At 41.5% G+C, this 2,639-nt stretch overlaps 1 protein-coding gene across 1 annotated transcript; it reads right to left on the bottom strand.

Moving 5' to 3' along the window:
- Nucleotides 1–298: 298 nt before the first annotated feature.
- LOC107797992 (uncharacterized) lies at nt 299–862 on the bottom strand. The gene has a single exon (XM_016620914.2). It carries the CDS (start codon nt 860–862, stop codon nt 299–301), a length of 564 nt encoding a protein of 187 aa, XP_016476400.2.
- Between the last annotated feature and the right edge of the window lie 1,777 nt (nt 863–2,639).

The following is a 2,639-nucleotide window of genomic DNA, read 5'->3' as shown; positions in this document are numbered from 1 at the left end:
GATGCCGGCAGTCCCCAATTCGGTGACTGTTCGTCCCATGGTATTCACACCACAAATTAGGATCCCTCTGGCTGGGATCGGATCTCATTGATTTCGATAATCGTGCTTCCTTAATATTCCTCATAGCCAATACTAACTCTACTATATTTACATTAAAGTTATATTCTGAAAGTCTATGGTAGGAAGAATCTCGAGAACCTGATGTTTCCTTGTCCTGTAATGACCTATTGCTCTGGCCACGATCAGTTCTACTATCGGTAACGAACCTATCTGCCGACCTGAAACCTCTATCGGGTCCTTAGACCCGTTCATAGGGCAAAAACCGGCTTCTCGAAGACCGTCGATCTGTGTCGAAATTGTCTTTTGATTTCTCTTTATTCTTCGCCCGACCCTTAACCGACACCGGGAAACCGAGCTGATCATCCTCAGTCCTTATCTTTGACTCGTACCGGTTGTGAACATCCGCCCAAGTTATCGCTTGGAATTTGAGCAAGCTTTCTTTCAACTTCCGGGAAGCATCGGAACTCCTCAGAATCAAACCTTTGGTGAATGCTTCAGCCTCCAATTTATCTGAAATGGCCGGTAGTAACATCCTTTCCTTCTGAAACCGGGTTACAAATTCCCGTAGCAACTTGGGCTTTCCTTGTGCAATCCTGAAAATATCGGCCTTTCGGGCATGTACCTTTCTGGCCCCAGCATGGGCCTTAATGAAATAATCTGCGAGCATCTCGAAGGAATCTATGGAAAGCTCGGGCAAAAGTGAATACCACGTCAAGGCTCTATTCGTAAGAGTCTCTCCGAATTTCTTCAGCAACACTGATTCAATCTCGTGGGGAGCTAAATCGTTCCCCTTCACCACCATTGTATATGTGGTGATATGTTCCTGAGGATCTGAAGTCCAATCATACTTCGGCACGTCCGGTATTTTAAATCGTTTCGGGATCAACTATGGTGTCGCGCTTGGTTTGTATGGCAATTGAGTATACTTCTTTGAGTCCGGTCCTTTCAGCATCGGTGGCACACCCGTGATTTGGGCCATGTGGGCATTCACTTCCCTCATAAACCGTATGAGTTTGTTTTTGAAGGGATCGCTCTCGTTGTTGTGACCGGATCCACTCCCCCCAACCCCATCGAAGCCAACCTCGCCCATCGGGGTATTATTGTCGACCTTCTGTGTTGTTTGATTTGCGGGAGCACCGGGAGGAACTGGACCTCGTCCATTCGCATTATTTCAGGCACCCGATAATGTCTGCTTCAGTTCTGTTATAACCTTATCCTGCCATGTGAGATGGCCTAGAATGGCCTCTTGTTGCTCTTGCAGGACCCTTACCCCTTCGACAACGTGCTCCTCTTCAGCATCATCAGGAGTCGCCTCTCGAACATGTCACGAGTATCGTCTTCCATGGACCAGTGTGGCCTCGTTCCCCTCACTGCGGGTATCGCTGATTGAATCCTCGTGCTGAGGATGATTTCCTTGGGCCTCAAGGTTGTGTGTGTTGTTAACACCATTATCTGCCATTTTCTATGATTTTTTGCTAAGAACAGATAATCAAACACGTTAGTAAAAGAGGCAAGGACCAACTTAATTACACAACTGTCTAAGCCCCACGGTGGGCGCCAAACTATTTTTCTGTAAAACGGTATAGTTGAATTTATACGTGGTTTATAGACAAGTGAATTAATTTGATCATGAAATAACAGATGAATTAGACGAAAATGTAATACTTAGCCTTGAGATGGAGATAAAATAGCAGAAATAGTAATTATGGGAGCAAGGTTTCCGGACACGACAACAATGATATCAATAAACAAGAAGATAGAATTATATTGAGTTTTGAATAGAGTGTAGCGTATGTTTTTCAGAAAATTTGTGTCTTTTATAACGATAATAGAGCTCACTATTTATAGCTACACCTAGGGAACAAGGTCCTAGGATCAAGCCCCTCTTTAATGTCAATTATGAGGGCCATTGAAGAATGTGTAACGGCAGGCAGTGAATGACATATTCTTTGCAACGGGCTGCGCACTTAATGCTGTAGAATATCCTTATTAAATGCTACCGGGTGACAGGCATTTACTTCATCTTTATGAGTATTATTTTCTCTGATAACAAACGGGATTGTTGTCTTCGGATTCAACTATCTTCTGTCTCTGGCTCCACATGTCACTTTCTCACGCGATCATTTATTATAAACATATTTTACCCTTTACACAAATATGGAGTTTAGTAATTATCTTTATGAGAAAAGTCAGTTCAATATCAAATGACGACTACTTTAATTACTTATTAGATTAGTAAACTTAAAATAAAATCGGGGAAGGACTGTTATAGTCAACCTCTGTCTATATTATCCATACATTATAGTCAAGCTTCTTCCTGTATTATGAGTTGTACATTTTTAAAGTTGGGGTATATTTCACGTGAAGCATTTTCCTCCTTATCATTTTCAATTATACTCAAATTATTTTCTCCATTCCCGATCTCAAACATTCACATAACTTTTCAAACATGCATTTAATCATTTAAAATCTTCCCGACATATTAAATGCATCATTTGCACAAGTTGATACATGAAAGTGAATAATTAAAATGCAGAGTCATAACAATAAGAAGCAGGTTTTTCATGTTAATTTCGTCA

Source organism: Nicotiana tabacum, chromosome 9 (genome assembly GCF_000715075.1).
Source record: "Nicotiana tabacum cultivar K326 chromosome 9, ASM71507v2, whole genome shotgun sequence".
In the NCBI taxonomy this organism is placed as follows: domain Eukaryota; kingdom Viridiplantae; phylum Streptophyta; class Magnoliopsida; order Solanales; family Solanaceae; genus Nicotiana; species Nicotiana tabacum.
Note: the sequence above shows the minus strand (reverse complement) of the source record. Positions and strands in the feature narration are given on the sequence as shown.